General features: G+C 50.1%; 1 protein-coding gene across 3 annotated transcripts in view; it reads right to left on the bottom strand.

Annotated features, from left to right (window-relative positions):
• Positions 1-20,774, bottom strand: part of LOC137435905 (potassium channel subfamily K member 1-like) — a 45,302-nt gene that overhangs the window by 12,512 nt on the left and 12,016 nt on the right. For all 3 annotated transcript variants that reach the window (XM_068129779.2, XM_068129778.2, XM_068129780.2), the window contains 2 exons: positions 15,640-16,337; positions 1,907-2,299 (listed from right to left, as the gene is read on the bottom strand). In XM_068129779.2, the coding sequence (XP_067985880.2) occupies positions 1,907-2,299; positions 15,640-15,958 (712 nt within the window). In that variant the 5' untranslated portion in view covers positions 15,959-16,337. The remainder of the gene's footprint in view (positions 1-1,906; positions 2,300-15,639; positions 16,338-20,774) is intronic.

Below are 20,774 nucleotides of genomic sequence, written 5' to 3'. Positions count from 1 at the left end.
GCTGTGGTCACCGAGAAGAGCAAGCATGTGGTCCATGCTTTCGGATGGACGGGCCTCGCCCAGCTCCGGGAGGTGTAGTAGTTGTCGTGAGCGTTCAGTCTCCGTGAGTCCAAACGCACCGAGGAGTAGGTCTTTGAGCGCGCTGTATTTGTCGGCGTCCGGCGGGTGCTGTAGGAAGCTCAGAACCCGGGAAGCGGAGGAGGCGTTGAGCGCAGAGACCATGTGGTGGTAGCGCGTCGTGTCCTCCGTAATGTTCCGCAGGGCAAATTGAGAATCCGCTTGAGCAAACCAAACGGCCGCGTGAGATTCCCAAAAGCCCGGGAGCTTCAAAGTTACAGCTGACTCCATCGCCGTGTTCGTAGAAAGGGGTCACCAATTGTGGGAGCTGTGCTCGCACGATAAAATCGGACAAAATGGACGATGCCAGGAATTAGGTTTCTCCGAGCTATTTATTCCCAGCTCACTCAAACGAACTCCAAAGCACTTCTTCAGCCCATCGAACGGGCGGCAATATATATCAGAAACTCAACACACAAAAGCCACGCCTCTCAGGCGGGACGTGGTATGCAAATAGATAAGCCACGCCTCTCAACGGGGCGTGGTATGCAAGGCAAGCGTTCGCCCGGTAAAGGCAAGTCTCAACACGCCCGGGCGAGTCCGGACACGTGACCGCTCGCGTCATCGGCCGGTGCAGGGTAATTGTGTCATGCTACCGGTAACCGCTACAATGGAATGAAGTGGTGTATGGTTCATGAATCAATGATAAGCGGTGCACCCGTGGAAGTAAGGAATTCGCCTTGGTTTTTTGATAGCATGTTATTAACCCAATCCTTGTGGGGTATATAGATTACAGTCGATCTTTCCTCAGTTCTGTAAGTAAAACTTACCTCACTGATGTCGGGATTCCTCCAAATTTCTTTGTTTAATGTTATAAACAGCAATAACGACTGTTTGAAAAGCTAATCATATGTGTTTGTGGTTTATAATATTTTACAAGTCCGGCTACGCCGCTGTTAGACTTTCGGTCTGTTTATAATACAAAACATTCCAATTTTTGATGCCATGACACTGTCATATGCCCAAAATATTTCCCCTTCCTCCCACTCTCCTTCTTGCCAGTGCACTCAAATCAATAAATTCAGCAGATTATAATGTGCAAGCATGTACATGCTGGGCTGAAAATATTCGAGTCTATCCTGAAAACGATTAAATAGCAAAACAAGACTTTTCCCAGCCATCCCCATGGTAAATCATAATTAGAGCTTTGTAGCGGCTACCGCTGGGTATACACAATCGCCTTGCACCTACCGAGGACGCGGAGCAATCACCATGCCGGGCTCGCCCAGGACACCCGGGCACGCCCAGCCTCGCCTTTCCAGGGCTCATCCAGGACGCCCGGGCATGCCCGCTCTCGACTTTCCAGGGTTCGCCCAGAACGCCCGGGCACACCCAGCCTCGCCTTTCCAGGGCTCGTCCAGGACGCCCGGGCATGCCCGCTCTCGACTTGCCAGGCCTTGTCCAGGACGCCCGGGCATGTCCAGACTCGCCTTTCCAGGGTTTGCCCAGGACGCCCGGGCACGCCCGGTCTCGCCTTTCCCGGGCAGACGCTCCGGGATAATGTGTATATATATTGCTGCCCGATAAACGGGCTTTTCAGAGTACCCGAGTTGATTTGACACAATAAAGAAACTCGGACGAATTCCAGCTTTTTGTCGCGTCCATTCTTCCGATTTACGTTGGAGCGCAGCTCCTACAGCTTTATATTTGATCCCAATGGATTATAAACAACCTTGGGAAAACCTCAGTCTGCTAGAAAAAGAAAAACATTAGGTACAGAATACAGACAATTAACCAATCATTCAATAACAATGCCAATTTCAACTGCTGCAAATAATGACATGCTTACTGCTTATGGAGATCATGTATAGACCATGGAAGTGATGACTGACGCCCTGTCCAGGCACATAATCACCGAGGCCGATGGTGGTGAGTGAGACAATGCAGAAGTAAAGTGCGCTTGTAAAGTCCCAATTCTTTTCAAGTGCAGAGAAAGCAACTGCAGGAATGAAGATAAAAGCTATTCCTGCGAAGCAGACGAGAACCAGTGCGTGGAGGCAAGGGATTGTGTGTTGCACCTCTGCACCTATTCTTAGGTGATGTGAAGATCGGCAGGTGAATAACAGTACAAGTCGCTGCACAATGGCAGAGACCAATAGCAGAGTCAGAGGGATGCCCAGCACCACATACACAATGCACAAGACTTTTCCTTCGCTCGATACTGGCACAGTGTACCCATAACCTGAGGGGGGGGGGGGGGGGGAAATCCTGCAATTAGAGGCTCTGACAGCTTTTTTTTGTTATTGATGAACACTATAAAGCATTTTCTTTTTCAATGTTTAATGCCCATTGAGAAGATGGCATACATACATATATTTTATGTCTATCTATAATACATATATACAATATACATAATATGTACGCATGTATGCCATAATGCATAGTGTTCCAGATGAAACACCATCATTTCACACGTATAATGAACTAATGAATAATGAATGAATAATACTAATGAATAATGAATAATGAATAATGAATAAATAATGAATTCATCCGCAGCTCAATGGAATACTGTTCTCCCCTCTGGGCCGGTGCTCCTGCCTCACACCTAGCTCGGCTTCACGCTGTTTAAGCCAAAGCTTTCAGAATCATTGGAATCTCCTGTGATGAAGCTAACTCCGAGGGCCTTTCACTCACTCACCACAGGCAGGTTGATGATCTTTGTCTTCTACCGACTCCTCTCCAGCCTTGCTCCCCCAGCTCTCTGTGCTCTGTCCCCCAAATATTCCTTCAGGTCGCACAAGATCTGCCTGCAACCCTCTTCTGGTTAAACTGCCAAAATCTAGGCTCTCTGCTCACCTTCACTCTTTCATTCCCCTTTTCTCCCGCCTCTGGAACAAACTCCCCCACTCCCATCAATCCCACTCCTCCCTCCAGGTCTTTAAAACAGCTGTTTACCACCATCTCTTATCTTCCCCCATCCAAAACCTTGATCCTTTCTACCCCCGCTAATTCACCCCAGATACACTTTTTTCGAAATTCCAACTTCTTTCCTGGAAGTCCTTGCAGTGTCCATATGTTTTATACCTCTCCCACCTACCCCCAAGTCCTCTCCCTCCCAGTTCTCTCAATGTCCCTGCTCTCAAATGTTGTGTTTGTGTCCTTCCCCCTCTCACTCCATCTTGTCTACTGCTCCCCTTATTTTGTGTTTTATGTGTCGGTTTGTGTCGGTTTGACTTTTTGTGTGATTAATGTTAGCTCTTTCACGAGCCTCGATCTTGTATACAAAAAACAAACAAAAAAAAAACTACTAATGATAAATATTAGATTGGTACAAGTATACAGAGGAAAGTCTGAAGTCTTGTTTTATGCATGTTAAAGTATGACCACCATTACGTGACCGTGGGATGTATACATATTGTCGTGTCACTGGGGTCAAGGCCCCTGGGTGACGGATGACCAAAACGAGCTTTACTCCGAGGCGAATACCAACTTGATGGTAGTGACCTGCGCCGGATGGACGGCAGCAAGGGTTTACCTGCATGGAGTTCACTGGGCTTCCTCGAACCAACCACAAATAAATGAGACAGAACACAAAGTACATACAACAGATAATGGGTTTATTAAAATAATGCAAGGGAAAAACAAAAGGTAAGGTAACCTAAAATTCCTAATTGAGGGTCCCTCCATCCGACTCAGACACGAACAAGGGGAAAATAAAAGTAAAAGAAAATAAATAATGTTTATGTCATGCAGCCACTTAGCTCCGGTCTCAACGATGGCTTGGTGGTTGTCACAGGTCCGGTCGGTCGGCGAAATGGCTGCGCGTCGACCTGTTTAAGATGGCGCCCAGCCACGCTTTCGCCGTGCCACGAATGTGAGGTAATTTGGGCCGGCGGTCCCCTCGCGCTCTCCACTCCGTCCAAACGCTGTGAACTCCACAAACCGCCGGCAATGCCCCCTCCTCACGATCAAAGTTTGCCACACCGCTCCTTCTCTGCACAAGGTCCATGCAGGCTCCGAACCCATTCCACCAGCGCACACAAACCAAAATGCGACTGCCTTTCATGGGAGCCAGAACAAAGGAAATGCGACAGCCTTCAATGAACGCCAACACCCAGAGAGACAGATGGCGAGACGGATTCTTTTTGCTCCCCTAGCTCTCGAATGTTCCACTGCTGACGTCACACTCTGTCCAATCACCGATGTCCCATTACATTAGTCCATCGAAACGACCAATCATCGTCTTCGGGGCGGGGCCTCACTTGACGCCCAATGACGAAGGTCGAGCCACGAGTCGTCGGGGGGAGTCTAATCTCTGTTCGGGAATGTTCGGATGACGTTGGGGTTTATTTGCCAATTGGCAAATGTGCTGGTTTCTGTCGGCCCTGGCGGCATGGTTGGCTAATGGAGCCCATCGCCTGGTCGGCTGAATTTTACAAGAACATTAGGGAAAAATCACAGGGAGGCAATACATACTGGGGATTATCAACCATAAGCCCCATAATTAATAAGCACAAAAACACCATCCTTATGGCAACATGCAAACACTCTTAACCTGAACATTTACCCTGCTTATGTACATCGAGATGGCTTCTCCTTCATGCCACATGGTCCATGCCATCACAAAAATCCCACGCTTCCCTACTAAAGCAAAGTTGAAACATGACAAAAAGTTCCACCAGGAAAGACCCAATATCAAATTTGGAGTTATAAAAAATTTCCCCATTTTGACCACTGTGACCCAAGTCCCCAGCCCATGCAGCATACACCCAGGGATCAAATCCAAAAGAAATAAATAAACCAACACATTGAATGCATCCTCCAGTGTTGATTGCATATACAAAGTAAAATTTTTAAATGTTTTAAAATGTGCCTGTAATTGCATTTTTTGGCATTTTACCTTTCAATCCCAGCCCAGGGAACAGGGCCAAAATGATACTGCTCTTGCACCTTCTTGACATATGGTGATCATAACTACTAAGTTTGTTTAATTTACACATAACTGTTTAGGAGGAGACACTGATGGACAGACAGACGGACAGAACCGATTACAATATCCACCTTTCTTTTTTTTCTTTTCTTTTTTCAAAAAGCGTGGGGATAACTACATATACATATCCATATACACTAATAGAGGCGAAACATCCAGAATTGTAACCCCAGCCATCAATACTGCTTCAACAGCACCAACACCAACGATCTGTAGCATGGTTCATAATCTGATGTACATTGCAGAATAACGTCATTGGGAGGCATTTGTGCATTTATATATAGTGCATTCAGAAAGTATTCAGACCCCTTCACTTTTTTCACATTTTGTTATGTTGCAGCCTTATGCTGAAATCGTTGAAATTTTTTTTTTTTTACCCTCATCAATCTACACTCAATACCCCATAATGACAGAGAAAACAGGATTTTAGAAAGTTTTGCAAATTTATTAAAAAGAGAAAACTGAAATATCACATTGACATAAGTATTCAGACCCTTAACTCAGCACTTAGTTGAAGCACCTTTAACAGCGATTACAGCCTCGAGTCTTCTTGGGTATGACGCGACAAGCTTTGCAGACCTGGATTTGGGGATTTTCTGCTATTCTTCTCTGCAGATCCTCTCAAGTTCTGTCAGGTTGGATGGGGACCATCGGTGGACAACCATTTTCAGGTCTCTCCAGAGATGTTCGATTGGGTTCAAGTCAGGGCTCTGGCTGGGCCACTCAAGGACCTTCACAGTTGTCCCTAAGCCACTCCTGCATTGTCTTGTCTGTGTGCTTCGGGTCATTGTCCTGTTGGAAGGTGAACCTTCGGCCCAGTCTGAGGTCCTGAGCGCTCTGTTTCAGGTTTTCATGAAGGATATCTCTGTACTTTGCTCCGTTCATTGTTCCCTCAACCCTGACCAGTCCCCCAGTCCCTGCTGCTGAAAAATACCCCCACAGCATGAAGCTGCCACCACCACGCTTCACCGTTGGGATGGTATTGGGCAGGTGATGAGCATTGCCTGGTTTCCTCCAGACATGACGCTTAGAATTGAGACCAAACAGTTCAATCTTGGTTTCATCAGACCACAGAATATTGTTTCTCACAGTCTGAGAGTCCTTTAGCTGCTTTTTTGCAAAGTCCAGGCGGGCTTTCATGTGTCTTTCACCGAGGAGAGGCTTCCGTCTGGCCACTCTGCCATAAAGCCCAGATCGGTGGAGTGTGGCAGTGATGGTTGTCCTTCTGGAAGTTTCTCTCATCTCCACACAGGATCTCTGGAGCTCAGCCAGTGACCATCAGGTTCTTGGTCACCTCTCTTACCAAGGTCCTTCTCCCCCAATTGCTCAGTTTGGCCGGGCAGCCAGCTCTAGAAAGAGTCCTGGTTGTTCCAAACTTCATCCATTTAAGAATTATGGAGGCCACTGTGCTCTTGGGAACCTTCAATGCAGCAGAAATTTTTTTTGTCGGCTTCCCCAGATCTGTGCCTCGACACAATCCTGTCTCTGAGCTCTGCAGGCAGTTCCTTCGACCTCATGGCTTGGTTTTTGCTCTGATATGTATTGTCAGCTGTGAGACCTTATATAGACAGGCGTGTGCCTTTCCAAATCATGTCCAACCAATTGAATTTACCACAGGTGGACTCCAATCAAGATGTAGAAACATCTCAAAGATGGTCAAGAGAAATGGGAGGCACCTGAGCTAAATTCCAAGTGTCATAGCAAAGGGTATGAATACTTATGTCAGTGATATTTCAGTTTTTTCTTTTTAATAAATTTTCAAAACTTTCTAAAATCCTGTTTTCTCTTTGTCATTATGGGTTATTGAGTGTAGATTCATGAGGAAAAAAAGAATTTAAACGATTTCAGCATAAGGCTGCAACATAACAAAATGTGAAAAAAGTGAAGGGGTCTGAATACTTTCTGAATGCACTGTGTACTAGCGGGGATCGGCTCACTACACTCACCTCATCACATGTCGTTACAGAGGCCGCGGGCTTGTTTTAACTGAGGATAATGACTGTACTCGAGTTGGTGTGTTGTCATGATTTTCACCAAACATAATACCAACATTATTTTGGACAAATATATTTGTAATATTGGTGATATGTATTTCTAATGTATTTGTATTCTAAAAATGTCCAAGTGGTCTAAAACGAAATGGTCAAAGATCCTAGTTGTCTAATATGTCTGAAGAATGTTATATTAGGGGTCTAAATGGTGCTAAGGTCTTAGGGGTCTAAATGGTGTTAAGGTCTAAGGGTTCGAAAGGGCATAAAAGGTCTGAAGGGTGAAATGATCAAAAGGTGGCTAAAGTATTGATAGTGCTGTCGAAGGAAAGCTGAAGGGTCTTGCATCCCTCGAGACCACCTGCCCAAAAGTTCATTGAATCGCTTTATTAAGATATCCATTTAAAAGAGCTTGGTACCATAATTACTATCTATGTGCACACAGAGAGAGACGAGCATGATGCCATCATAGTCCGCTCTAACAGTCTCAAGAAGCAGTCTTTATATGCCCTCATGATCCCAAGCAGGGGGAAGGGATATTTGCATAGCTGTCCAAACCCGAGGGCATGGTGTTGAAACACATATTGATACAATGGAAGTCTGTTTCAACATTTTACCACATGCTGTAAAGGAGAGACATGCAGATTGGAAAACAATGGGCAGGATAAGGTTGCATTCCGAGTGAATTAACCTCTGAAGAGTTACAATGGTCAGTTTGACCTTCGGAGGAGTTAGAGGGCGGGCAAGCATTTGCAAATAAATAGTTACAAAAACAGGGTATTTTCTGAAATGCAGATTAGATAAACAGGACATGTAGATTACCAGAATCTGTATTCAATAACATTTGTAATGTCAGACATCCTGGCACCAGTGTAGTTCATTTACTTATTTAAACTCAAAACATTTTACACTGACACACTAACACACTAACACACACACCATTGAGAAGAGATAATTTAAATGTTAAAGCACAATATATATACCTAACTAGATCCCTTTATTCATAAAGATACATAATTACAAAAACTGAACCAATCGATGCACCATTGGCTTGGTTCGTAAGCAAGAGATGGTTTGACATTGCTTCTGCAAGAGTCCAACAGTGTACAATTTTCTATCCCGATGAACGACAGACGCGATTTTTATTGTGAGGCAGTTGCAGGAGAAGTACATGGAGAAGAGGAAGAAGTTGTTTCTTGGGTTTGTTGAACTGGAGAGAGCATTCGATAGGGTTCCACGCAAAGTATTGACATGGGCATTGAGGGAGTTAGGAGTGGAGGAACGGTTGATCAGAGTAGTGATGGCAATGTACAAAAGAGCACGCACAGCTGTAAGGACGAAGGACGGGAACAGTGGTGAGTTTGAGGTGAAGGTGGGAGTGCATCAGGGGTCGGTACTAAGTCCACTACTATTTGTAACTGTGATGGAGGTGCTGGCTCAGAAAGTAAAGGAGGGTTTACCATGGGAGTTGTTGTATGCAGACGATCTGGTGTTGATTGCGGAAAGTATGGATGGACTGAAGGAAAAGATGAACAAGTGGAAGGAATGTATGGAGACAAAAGGTCTGAAGGTGAATATCGGAAAGACGAAGGTGATGGCAAGTGGTAAAGCATGTGGTGAGGTGGAGAGAACTGGGAAGTGGCCCTGTGCTGTGTGCAGGAAGGGTGTCGTAGTGAACTCCATTCAATGTACAATGTGCGCTGAGTGGGTTCATCAAAAATGTAGTGGTCTGAGAGGGTCATTAACCAGTGTGGCAGCTACATTCAAATGTAAGGTGTGCACAGAGGGAGCTGCAGATGGAGGAAATGTTGAGTTGGATTTTGGAGACGACGTGAAGCTGGAAGGTGTGAAAACATTTTGCTACCTCGGAGATATGCTGAATGGAGAAGGTGGATCAGACTCGGCAACGGTTGCTAGAGTGAGATGTGCATGGAAGAAGTTTCGGGAACTGAGTGGCGTGCTGATGAGGAGGGGAGTGTCGTTGAAGCTGAAGGGAAAGGTGTATGCTGCAATTTGCTGCAGGTGTGAGAAGTGTTGTGATTTATGGGAGCGAGACATGGGTAATGAACGTAGAGCAGCAACGAAGGCTGGAAAGGGTGGAAATGCGAATGCTTTGGTGGATGTGCGGAGTATCGTTGAGAGAGGAAGACAAATGATGAATTGTGAAAAATGATGGGAATAGAGCCTGTGATTGATGCTGTGAAGAGGAACAGGTTGAAATGGTTTGGTCATGTGTTGAGGAAGGATGAAAGTGACTGGTTGAGAAGAGTGATGGAAATGAATGTAGAAGGAAGTAGAGGACAGGGAAGACCGAGAAAGACTTGGCTAAAGATGGTGGAAGAAGAAATGCAGGCAAGGGGGTTAACAAGGAGAGATGCAGAAAATAGGGCAAGATGGAGAAGATTGTCATGGGGACCGCAAGGCTAACCCCTGCTCGAGCAGGGAAAATGGCCTTAAAATGCATGTTGTTGTGTTGTATGAAAGAATTTCGGTCAGAATGCAGGTGATAACTCACCTACTCTATTCTGCTTATAATTCCTCCCACAGTGCGTTAAAGTTAAAGGGCTCTTCGGGTTATTTTGCGTATGTTTTGTAACAACATTAATATTATACTGAAGGAGCAGCGCTCCTGCTTGAGACGGACGCAGTGACGGACAAGACACAAACTCGTCCGAGAAGATGTTTATTGTATAATCAACTCGGGAACTCTGAAAACCCGTTTATCGGGTTCGCATACATATAATCCAAACCAAAAAGCATACGTCAGAACCAAAGCCACGCCTCTCAGGCGAGGCACGCTTTGGTGGTCATGTGACCGACAGGTGCAAGCAATTATAACTTCGGCGCCGCGGTTTGTCCGCCGGTTACGTCACCGGCTTGGGCAAGGAGATTATGTTGCTGGTCTCGAGCTTTGGGGGACCCATGGATCGCTACACACGCCCCCCCAGAATCGACTTGGTCCAGGAAGGTCAACCTGAGGGGGGTCCGGATGACCAGACCAAAACGACCCCTGGCTGGTCGCAGGGGGGGGGGGTCCGGTGTGGTGGCGGGTGGCCAGGCGGGGGGTGCAGTGGACGGGGGGTGGCCGCGCCGCGGTGGGAGAGCCAGCCGTGGCGGCTGGCCGGCGTCCATGTGGGCCGGCTTGAGGCGGTCCACCGAAATCCGGTCTGCCCGGCCGCCGATGCTGACGACGAAGGACTTGTTGTCCCGTCGTAGGACCCGGAAGGGTCCGTCGTATGGTGGCCGGAGCGGCCGGCGCGTCGTGGCGCACAAAGACGTACTCAGCCGTGCGGAGTGCTGGGGGGACGTAGGATTGGGGGTCGCCGTGGCGGGACGTGGGCACCGGGGCGAAACGTTGGGCGGCCTCCTGGAAGTCCGTGCGCTGGCGCGCGGCGGACCAGGGGCTGGTGGCATCGGACACGAACTCGCCCGGGACGCGGAGGGCCTGGCCGTACACCAGCTCGGCGGTGGACGCCTGGAGGTCCTCCTTTGGAGCCGTGCGGAGGCCCAAAAGGACCCACGGGAGCCGGTCGGCCCAGCCGTCGTCCTGGAGGCCGGCCATGAGTGCGGCCTTCATGGAGCGGTGGAACCGCTCGCACAACCCTTTGTCCTGGGGGTGGTAGGCCGTGGTGCGGTGCAGGGTAACACCCAATGTGCGGGCGACCGCACCCCACAGTTCGGACGTGAACTGTGGGCCGCGGTCAGACGAGATGTCCGCCGGTGCGCCGAAACGCGCGACCCAGGTGGCGATGAACGCCTGGGCCACGTCGGCGGTGGTGGTGGAGGTGAGGGGCACGGCCTCCGGCCACCTGGTGGTCCTGTCCACCATGGTAAGCAGGTGGGTGAACCCCTGCGATGGGGGCAGGGGACCCACCAGGTCCACGTGGACATGGTCGAAACGTCGCTCGGGCACGGTGAAAGGAGCCAGCGGAGCCTGGGTGTGACGGTGGACCTTGGCCCGCTGGCAGGGTGTGCAGGCATTGGCCCAGTCGCGGACGTCCCGTCGCAACCCATGCCAGACGAAACGTGCCGACACCAGCCTCTGGGACGCCTTCCGGCCCGGGTGAGAGAGGCCGTGGAGCGAAGCAAAAATGCGACGCCGCCAGGTGACCGGCACAACGGGGCGAGGTCAGCCTTGGGAGACGTCACAAAGCAGGACTGTGTCCGCGAAGGGGACGTCAGCCAAGCGGAGGCCCGTGTCCGCCACCCGGAGCGCCTGCACCGTGCCGTCGGTGGCCTGGTCCGTCGCCATCAGGGCGAAATCGACGCTGAGGTGGACGGCGTTGGCGCCGGCTCGAGAAAGGCAGTTGGCCACGGCATTGTCCTTTCCGGCGACGTGCCGGATGTCCGTGGTGTATTCCGACACGGCGGAGAGGTGGTGCTGCTGGCGGGCCGACCACGGCTCCGTGACCTTGGCCATGGCGAAAATCAATGGCTTGTGGTCGACAAAGGCCGTGAATGGGCGGCCCTCCAGGAGGTGGCGAAAATGGCGGACGGCCAGGTACAGCCCGAGGAGCTCGCGGTCGAAAGTGCTGTACTTCAACTCGTTGGGCAGGAGTTGCCGGCTGAAGAACGCGAGCGGCTGCCAGGCCCCGTTTACCCATTGTTCATGAACCGCGCCCACAGCGTAGTCGGAGGCGTCCGTGGTGAGGGCGATGGGAGCATGGGGTACCGGGTGGGCCAGCAGCGTGGCGTTGGTGAGGGCCCGTTTCCCGCCGGTGAAAGCAGCGTCCATGTCCGTGGACCAGACGACGTCGCGCTTCGCCGGCTGGCCGTGGAGGGCGGTGTACAAGAGCCGCATGAGTTGCGCAGCTCGGGGCACGAAGCGGTGATAAAAGTTCACCATCCCGAGGAACTCCTGCAGCGCCTTGACGGAGCGGGGGCGCGGGAAAGCGGCGATGGCCTCGACTTTGGCCGGTCGCGGCACGGCGCCGTTCCGGGTGATGTGGTGGCCCTAAAAGTCGATCGTCGCCGCACCAAAGTGACATTTGGCCGGGTTGACGATCAAGCCGTGCTCGCTGAGGCGGCCGAACAGCGTCCGGAGGTGGAGGAGGTGCTCGGCTCTGGACGTGCTGGCGACGAGGATGTCGTCCAGGTAGGTAAAGAGGAACGGCAAGTCGCGCAGCACGCCGTCCATCAGGCGCTGGAACGCCTGTGCCACGTTTTTGAGGCCGAAGGGCATCCGGAGGAATTCGAAGAGGCCGAAAGGTGTAATAACGGCCGTCTTCGGGATGTCGGCCGGGCGGACGGGCACCTGGTGGTACCCCCGAATCAGGTCCACTTTTGAAAAAATGGTCCGCCCCGCCAACCGGGCGGAAAAATCCTGGATGTGCGGGACGGGGTACCTGTCGGGGGTAGTGGCGTCGTTGAGGCGGCAGTAGTCGCTGCATGGCCGCCATCCGCCCCCCGGCTTCGGGACGATGTGCAGCGGGAGGCCCAGGCGCTGTCAGAGCGCCGCACGATGCCGAGGCGCTCCAGCGCGGCGAACTCGGCCTTGGCGACGGCGAGTTTGGCTGGGTCGACACGGCGAGCTCGGGCATACACCGGCGGGCCCGTAGTGGGAATATGATGCTCGATGCCGTGACGCACCGCGACGGCCGAAAACGTCGGTCGCGTGAGGGCCGGGAACTCCGCGAGGAGACGCGCGAAGTCATCTGCCAACGGGAGGACGCAGGAAAGCTCGGTGGGCACAGAACGGCTCAAGGCGCATGCCAGCGAGCTGAAAGTTTCGGCATTGATGAGACGCTGACGTTTAACGTCGACCAGCAGCCCATGGGCGCAAAGGAAATCGGCACCGAGCAAAGCCATGGGGACGTCCGCCGTCACGAACTCCCAGCGAAAGAGCTGGCTGCCGAAGCGGAGGGTGACGGTGCATGGGCCGAAGGTGCGGATGGTGGAGCTGTTGGCCGCGATTAAGGAGGGGCCGCAAATGGCGGCCCGCCTGTCCTCTGCCGAAGTGGGAATGACGCTCAGCTGAGCGCCGGTGTCGCAGAGAAAATGCCGCCCCGACGCTTGGTCCGCGATGAATAGCAGGTTTCCGGAACGGCCGTCGCTCATGGCTGGTAGTGAGCGCCGGCCCGACCGTTTCCCGACTTGCCGAACGTGCACGGGGGTTGACATGATCGGGCCCGCCGCCCGAACCTGGCGTGGAAATAACACCAGGCCGGGTCTGGTGGGGGCTCCGGTCGATGCGTCGGGACCGGGCGACGCGGCGTCGCCGCTGCCAGTCGCGCCGGCCCGGCGGCCTCCGGGAAGGAAGCTGCGTCGCGGGCGTCGGGCGGGAAACTGCGCCGCGGGCACCGACTGGGCGGTGGGTGGGCTCCCGGCAGCCACCCCAACAAGCTGGCTCGTCGCTCCGACGAGCTGGCTTGCCGAATCGATCTTGTCGGCCTCCCTGGTGAGGTCGTGGGGGTTCGCGATGGTCGTGCTTGCCAGGGCGACCCGAATCTGGGCCGGGAGCTGGCGGAGAAAAAGCTCTCAGAAAAGGAAATCCGAGGGGTGCTCGCCGAGCAACGCGAGCATGTAGTCCATACGTTCGGACGGGCGCGTATCGCCGAGCTCAGGAAGGTCGAGCAGGCATCGTGTGCGTTCAGCTGGGGAGAGGGCGAAAGCGCCCAGAAGAAGTGCCTTAATGGCGTCGTACTTGCAGTCAGCGGGCGGGCTCTGGAGGAGGCTCAGGCAGCGGGCGGCGGTCACGGAGCCGAGCGCGGCGACCACGTAATGGTATTTAGTGGTGTCCTCCGTAATGCCACGCAGGGCGAACTGGGAGTCCGCCTGAGCGAACCAGACGGCGGCATGTGCTTCCCAGAAAGTAGGCAGTTTGAGGAACACTGCCGTGTCCATCGCGTGTCGTAAACTCGGGGTCACCAGTGAAGGAGCAGCGCTCCTGCTTGAGACGGACGCAGTGACGGACAAGACACAAACTCGTCCGAGAAGATGTTTATTGTATAATTAACTCGGGAACTCTGAAAACCCGTTTATCGGGTTCGCATACATATAATCCAAACCAAAAAGCATACGTCAGAACCAAAGCCACGCCTCTCAGGCGAGGCACGCTTTGGTGGTCATGTGACCGACAGGTGCAAGCAATTATAACCTCGGCGCCGCGGTTTGTCCGCCGGTTACGTCACCGGCTTGGGCAAGGAGATTATGTTGCTGGTCTCGAGCTTTGGGGGACCCATGGGTCGCTACAATACTATCATTGGTGTTGGTATTACTTTTGTCGTTAAAAGCCACGACAAGTTATCTTAATACGGATATACACCTCAACACGCAATACCCTTGGTGGGGAAAACTAAGTCACTACAACCTCTATTGTGTGACCCTTAGTCCTGTCAAGTTTGGTTGAGATTGGATATGTAACGACCTAATATATCGCGGTGACAAAAAAAATAAATAATAATGATAATACAGACAGACACCAAATTGCGTATTTTAGTACGATGTTACCACTTGGGCTATGATGTAGCAATTGCCAAATTACAATAACAATACATTATGGGATTTTAATCTGGGTTCTCATCATCATCATTCATGAAAAGCTCAGAGCACCACACAGATAAACCCAAAATATCAATTATTCCAATAAGAAGCATTCATTTTCCCAATCATTCAAAAAAGCACGAATGGACAGGATCATGTAAATCAATATTCAAATACATGACAGCAACTGTGCATTTCTCACTTTTTCTTATCTAAACCAAAATAAAAAAAATTAAAAAAAGCTATTATATATATATATATATATATATATATTATGCGCCATCGATGGATTTGCGCTATCGACTGATCGCGTTGCGCTATCAATGGATTCATTGTTTGCGCAGGCATCGCATCGATCGATAGCAACATAACAGTACCACTCTTGGCATTCGTCACATTCTATTTGCCATCATCTGGGGCAGCATGTATAATTTTTTTCCCCCTTACCTTTTCATTTCAACTTGCTTTTTGTCACAAATGTAAAGTCATATAACAATGGTTTTAAGTAGCGTATTAAAAAGACACTTTATATAGAAACGATTATAAAATAAAAGAACGTTAAAAGGCATATTAAATGGAGAAACAGAGTTTTGCTTTGGTTTTTTTCCCAACGTGCCATCCGAGCCAATTTCAACATCCGTATGCCGATTTCCCAATGTGATTGCCAAGGTATTTTTCCGGGTACAGTGAGGTATTTCCATGTTTTCCCATGTATTACTTCAGCTCGTGATTGACGTCGATTTGTGTTCCACATACACCTAATTGTTCCTTCCCTTTGGAAACTCGTTGCTCTTCAATAAGATAATATTAATAATGTGCACATTTCCTCAATAAGATAATATAATTATATATACATAAAATGCAAATCCAAAAGGGGAAAGAAGAGGAAGAGAGGGGATACAAACACAAGATGAGAAAATGAAAGGAATAGGATAAATGGGCAAAACGTTAGGGTGGAGGAATTGGAGAGAGGTTAAAAAAAAAAAAAGATAAAGAGAAGAGATGAGAAGGAAATGTGACGAAGGGAAACGAAAATGTTTATGGAATACAATGTATGGAAAGAGGAGTGGAAGTCTTTAAAGTTAGATAGATCTCAGATATTGATTACCATTTACTTACCCACAGTTGTGAGAAGCGTGCTGACAAAAAGCAACGATGAAGGATAACTCCAGAGCAGATCACTGGTGGTGTTTTTCAAAGCTGAAATAGCAAACATCTTGCCAGATAATACATGTTCCACAAACTCTTTAAGACTGGCACCATCCACACATTCATGCTCCTGGAGAAAGTCCTCCCATATCTTCTGCAAGTCTTTCTGGTATTGAATTTCACCTGGTCGTTCTAAAGCCAAAAACAGCCAGGCCCCAAATGCTAGGTAGGCTGCATGTGTAATTACTAAAGCAGTTATAGCACACCCAGGCCAGGGATGCATGCTCATTCTTCAAGCTGATGGAGGACACAAGTGTCCTTAATCTGCTCCTTGTAACCTCAACCTCTTCTTCCAATCTACCAGAAACAGAATAGACTTTAGTGATGGGATTGCACCAATTGGTTTATCCAAAAAATGTGGTCGTTACTCCCAATGAAAACTCCGACTTCTTCAACTCTCCTTTTTCCATAAGCAGCACATACTCTTCACAGTGTTGTGGGGCATATCACAGCAAGTCGAGAAATGGTTCTCTGCCAGAAACAATCATGGACAGTTGCCACTCCAAAGCAGCAGTTTTGCATTGCGTTGTATCAATTAGAAACACATTGCCTTCTTCCAACAATATTTTCTCAGAGTTCTCTGAAATGAAAGTTTCTGACAGCTCTCCCTGAAAAAGAAAACAAAGTTTGATCATCGTTAGTGTAAACGCGAACACACACTTTATTTAAAAAAATTCCGAGGTCATTACTGAGAGTAGTAGTTGCCCTTAATATCTGAAGAAGGCAGTTTCAGTTAACATGAAGCATGTGGACCACGTGGTCAATTTGTTTGCAGTGCAGAAGCTGCTCCACAGGCAAGAACCACACTCCTGGATAGCAAGCAGTGTAACCTGGTGTCAAGGAACCTGGAACCTCCAAGAAGATGAGACCATTTGCTGCCTGCAGTCCAAACGGGAATTTAATTTGTTCAGGATGCCAGTGATAACTCTGTTTTCACAAATGACAATATGGTATTTTTAATGTACACTAGCCAGTGCTGGCAGACGGCTCATCCTCCTTTACGTCCGCCTGATGGACGATACACACGTTGATGAATCACCCGGCCTGTGAACACCAGCACGGCAGTTTATAGCTGGGTCAAAATTCAAACCAAGGCAATTTCACATCTCGCGGCTATCCTACCCAGACAGTCATGCATAAAAATAAAAAAAACTACCTTTAGAGGCCATTTTTCCCCGCAAAGCGGGGGTTGGCCTTTTTCGGGCACCGTGGTTGTTGTTGTTTTTCGGTCCCCTTTTTGAAGCAATGTTTTACGGCCGGATGCCCTTCCTGACGCCAACCCTTTTTGCCGCCTTTAACGACAAACAGGGAATTACCAATGAACTGGTACTCAATTTGCCGACCTCGGAAGGATGACAGGCTGAGTCAACCCCCCTGGCGTTAATTCAGCGATCGACCGGGATTTGAACCCAGGATCCTAGGAATCCTAAGCCGGCACCCTAGCCACTAGCCCAACACCAGGGTTTTCACCAGGTAGCATTCAACAACACAACACCAACAACAACAGTCATGCATACAAAGTTGATATTTAAATGTTGAAGCCCCTGCGAAAGAAGGGGATTAAATGATCTATAATAATAAAAGGCAGTGTCCGTCCGTCCGTATGCCCCCTCCATAACTCCAAAACCATGAAACCTAGCGGTCCCAAACTTTGAATACATACACCTGGATCTCAAACAGATCGCAAGGATGAAAACTGGGTGTTTGGGTGTGTTATAACACCCTCTTTGAAGATGATTAACGAGGTGCTCATAAGAAAAAAACCCAATATGGTGGTTTACCAATATGGCGGTCCACCATCTTGGTCATCCGACTGCACCTCGCTGGGTTCTTAAACCGCCATTTTGTTTCAGCCTACTCAAATGTGCCTTGCCTTGGAAACACCATTATCATTACATAATTGAGGCATATCAAAATCTGGATTCGGATATGAGGATTGGATGCTGTAAACTAAATAATCTCCAGATCTGGAGTGAAATCTGACAAAATTTACCATATCTTGCGATTTTATAACCAAGTGTATATATGCATTTATTTAAGCAAGGCTGTGATTCTCATTCTGGGGTTCGTTTTTTTTAAAAATTCAACTTGATTGTTTTTAACTTAATTCTTACTTCCATGGGCACTGCTCAGAGACACGTTTTTTGAATGAAATGTTATTTTAGCAAGGAACACTTTTAGTAGTTGGGACATCCAATACGGGGAGACGCGCACACACACACACACACACACGGGGAGACGCACACACACACACACAGGGAGACGGGGAGACGCACACACACACACACACACACAGGGAGACGGAGACACACACACGGGGAGACACACACACACACGGGGAGACACACACACACACGGGGAGACACACACACACACGGGGAGACGCACACACACACGGAGACACACACACACACGGAGACACACACACACGGAGACACACACACACGGAGACACACACACACACGGAGACACACACACACACACGGAGACACACACACACACGGAGACACACACACACACACGGAGACACACACACACACGGAGACACACACACACACAAGTCAGAGTCCAAGTTGGAATTTTGAAGATCGGTTTGGATTAAGAGTTTGTGGAGCTTATCGCATTTTGGTTTTTAACTGTGTGTGAAAATGAAATAAAGGGGTGGAATGGGGGGGGGGGGGGTGGTGGTGGGGGTAGGACCAGTTACAACTGCTAAACCAGAAAGCATCCGAAAATGCAAAGCCCGTCCACGTCCATTTGTATTCAGACATCTTATTATTATTATTATTCCGTATGCTCAAAATAACGAAAAGTTTTTTAAAATACAAAATGAAAATTGATGATTTTATGCAGCCTTGACCTTTGAGCTTTAGCTCTATAAATAAATAAATAAATAAAATTTAAAAAAACACGCGTGGACACACACACACCCACACACACACACACCCGGAGACATACACACACACGGGGACACATACACACACACACGCACACAGGGACACATACACACACACACACACGGGGACACATACACACACACACACACACACACGGGGACACATACACACAAACACACGGGGACACATACACACACACACACACACACGGGGACACACGGGGACACACACACGGGGGGGGGGAGACACAGACACACACACGGGGGGGGGGGGGAGACACAGACACACACACACGGGGGGAGACACACACACACGGGGGGAGACACACACACACACGGGGAGACACACACACACACGGGGAGACACACACACACACGGGGAGACACACACACACACAGACACACACACACACACACACACACACACAGAGACACACACACACACAGAGACACACACACACACAGACACACACACAGACACACACACAGACACACACACAGACACACACACAGACACACACACAGACACACACACAGACACACACACACACGGGGAGACACACACACACACGGGGAGACACACACACACACGGGGAGACACACACACACGGGGAGACACACACACACGGGGAGACACACACACACGGGGAGACACACACACACGGGGAGACACACACACACGGGGAGACACACACACACGGGGAGACACACACACGGGGAGACACACACACACACACACACACGCGGAGACACACACACGTGGACACACACACGGGGAGACACACACACACAGACAGACACACACACACACACGGGGAGACACACACACACGGGGAGACACACACACACGGGGAGACACACACACACGGGGAGACACACACACACGGGGAGACACACACACACACACGGGGAGACGGAGACACACACACACACACACACACACGGGGAGACACACACACGGGGAGACACACACACACGGGGAGACACACACACACGGGGAGACACACACACACGGGGAGACACACACACACGGGGAGACACACACACACGGGGAGACACACACACACGGGGAGACACACACCCACGGGGAGACACACACCCACGGGGAGACACACACACACACACACACACACACACACACACACACGCGGACACACACACACACGCGGACACACACACACACGCGGACACACACACACACGCGGACACACACACACGCGGACACACACACACACGCGGACACACACACACACGCGGAGACACACACATGCGGAGACACACACACACGCGCGGAGACACACACACGCGGAGAAACACACGCGCGGAGAAACACACGCGCGGAGAAACACACGCGCGGAGAAACACACGCGGAGAAACACAAACGCGGAGAAACACAAACGCGGAGAAACACAAACGCGGAGAAACACACACGCGGAGAAACACACACGCGGAGAAACACACACGCGGAGAAACACACACGCGGAGAAACACACACGCGGAGAAACACACACGCGGACACACACACACGCGGACACACACACGGGGAGACACACACACACGGGGAGACACACACACACGGGGAGACACACACACACGGGGAGACGCACACACACACACACACGGGGAGACGCACACACACACACACACGGGGAGACGCACACACACACACACACGGGGAGACGCACACACACACACACACACACACAGGGAGACGGGGAGACGCACACACACACACACAGGGAGACGGAGACACACACACACACACACACACGGGGAGACACACACACACACGGGGAGACACACACACACACACACACAGGGAGACGGGGACGCACACACACACACACAGGGAGACGGAGACACACACACACACACACACACACACACACACACACACACACACACAGGGAGACACACACACACACACGGGGAGACACACACACACACACAATGAGACACACACACACACACAATGAGACACACACACACACACAATGAGACACACACACACACACAATGAGACACACACACACACACAATGAGACACACACACACACACAATGAGACACACACACACACACAATGAGACACACACACACACACAATGAGACACACACACACACACAATGAGACACACACACACACACAA

Source organism: Myxine glutinosa, chromosome 1, assembly GCF_964187855.1.
Source record: "Myxine glutinosa chromosome 1, kmMyxGlut1.1, whole genome shotgun sequence".
Taxonomy (NCBI): Eukaryota; Metazoa; Chordata; class Myxini; order Myxiniformes; family Myxinidae; genus Myxine; species Myxine glutinosa.
This window is presented reverse-complemented; position numbering and strand designations above follow the sequence as displayed.